This window comes from Pediculus humanus, genomic scaffold (assembly GCF_000006295.1).
Source record: "Pediculus humanus corporis 1103172108212 genomic scaffold, whole genome shotgun sequence".
Lineage (NCBI taxonomy): Eukaryota > Metazoa > Arthropoda > Insecta > Psocodea > Pediculidae > Pediculus > Pediculus humanus.
Window position 1 is genome coordinate 57,419 of NW_002987782.1, and position 640 is coordinate 58,058.

General features: G+C 22.8%; 1 protein-coding gene across 1 annotated transcript in view; it reads left to right on the top strand.

The window, feature by feature from the left end:
• Positions 1-383: 383 nt before the first annotated feature.
• The window catches only part of Phum_PHUM440810 (Apolipoprotein D precursor, putative), a gene marked incomplete at both ends in the record, with an annotated part of 2,187 nt that continues 1,930 nt past the window's right edge, over positions 384-640 (top strand). The window contains one exon of the mRNA XM_002429541.1: positions 384-515. Within this exon, the coding sequence (XP_002429586.1) occupies positions 384-515 (132 nt within the window). The remainder of the gene's footprint in view (positions 516-640) is intronic.

The following is a 640-nucleotide window of genomic DNA, read 5'->3' on the forward strand; positions in this document are numbered from 1 at the left end:
ATTTTAATGAATAGAAAAAAAAAAATTTTTTTTTCGTTTTTCGCATATTAATCGCGTTACTCGTAGTGTTTGTTTGTTTGTTTGTTAATGTATTTAATTGAAATTAAATTGTGTGTGTTTAAATCGTTTGTTTGTTTGTTACCACAAGACAAATAATTTTTTTATATCTAAACTTTGTGTGATATACATTTAAAAAAAAAAAATATATATTTTCCGCCTACGCACCAACGTCCTTGTTTTAACAACAATAAAAATACAATTTTAGTGAGTGTAACGCGTTTCGCGATCTACTACTATCACTATTATTATTATTATTATTATTATTATTATTATTATTATTATTATTATTATTATTATTATTTTTGCGTAAAAAAAAATTAAATATGTCATTATCATCATCATCATCTCTATTAATTTTTTTTTTATTTTTTTTTGCCGTCTTCAGTTATAAAATAAACGAAGACAAAACAAAATGTCCAAGAGTGAAAGCGTTGAGAAACATCGATTTGAACGAGGTAAGACATTTTTTTAAAAAATTATTTATTAATTTATTTAATTAATCGATCGATTAATCGATACATCGAACGATATATCGATACATCGATCAAAGTCATCATAATTTAATATTAATCCTCACTCT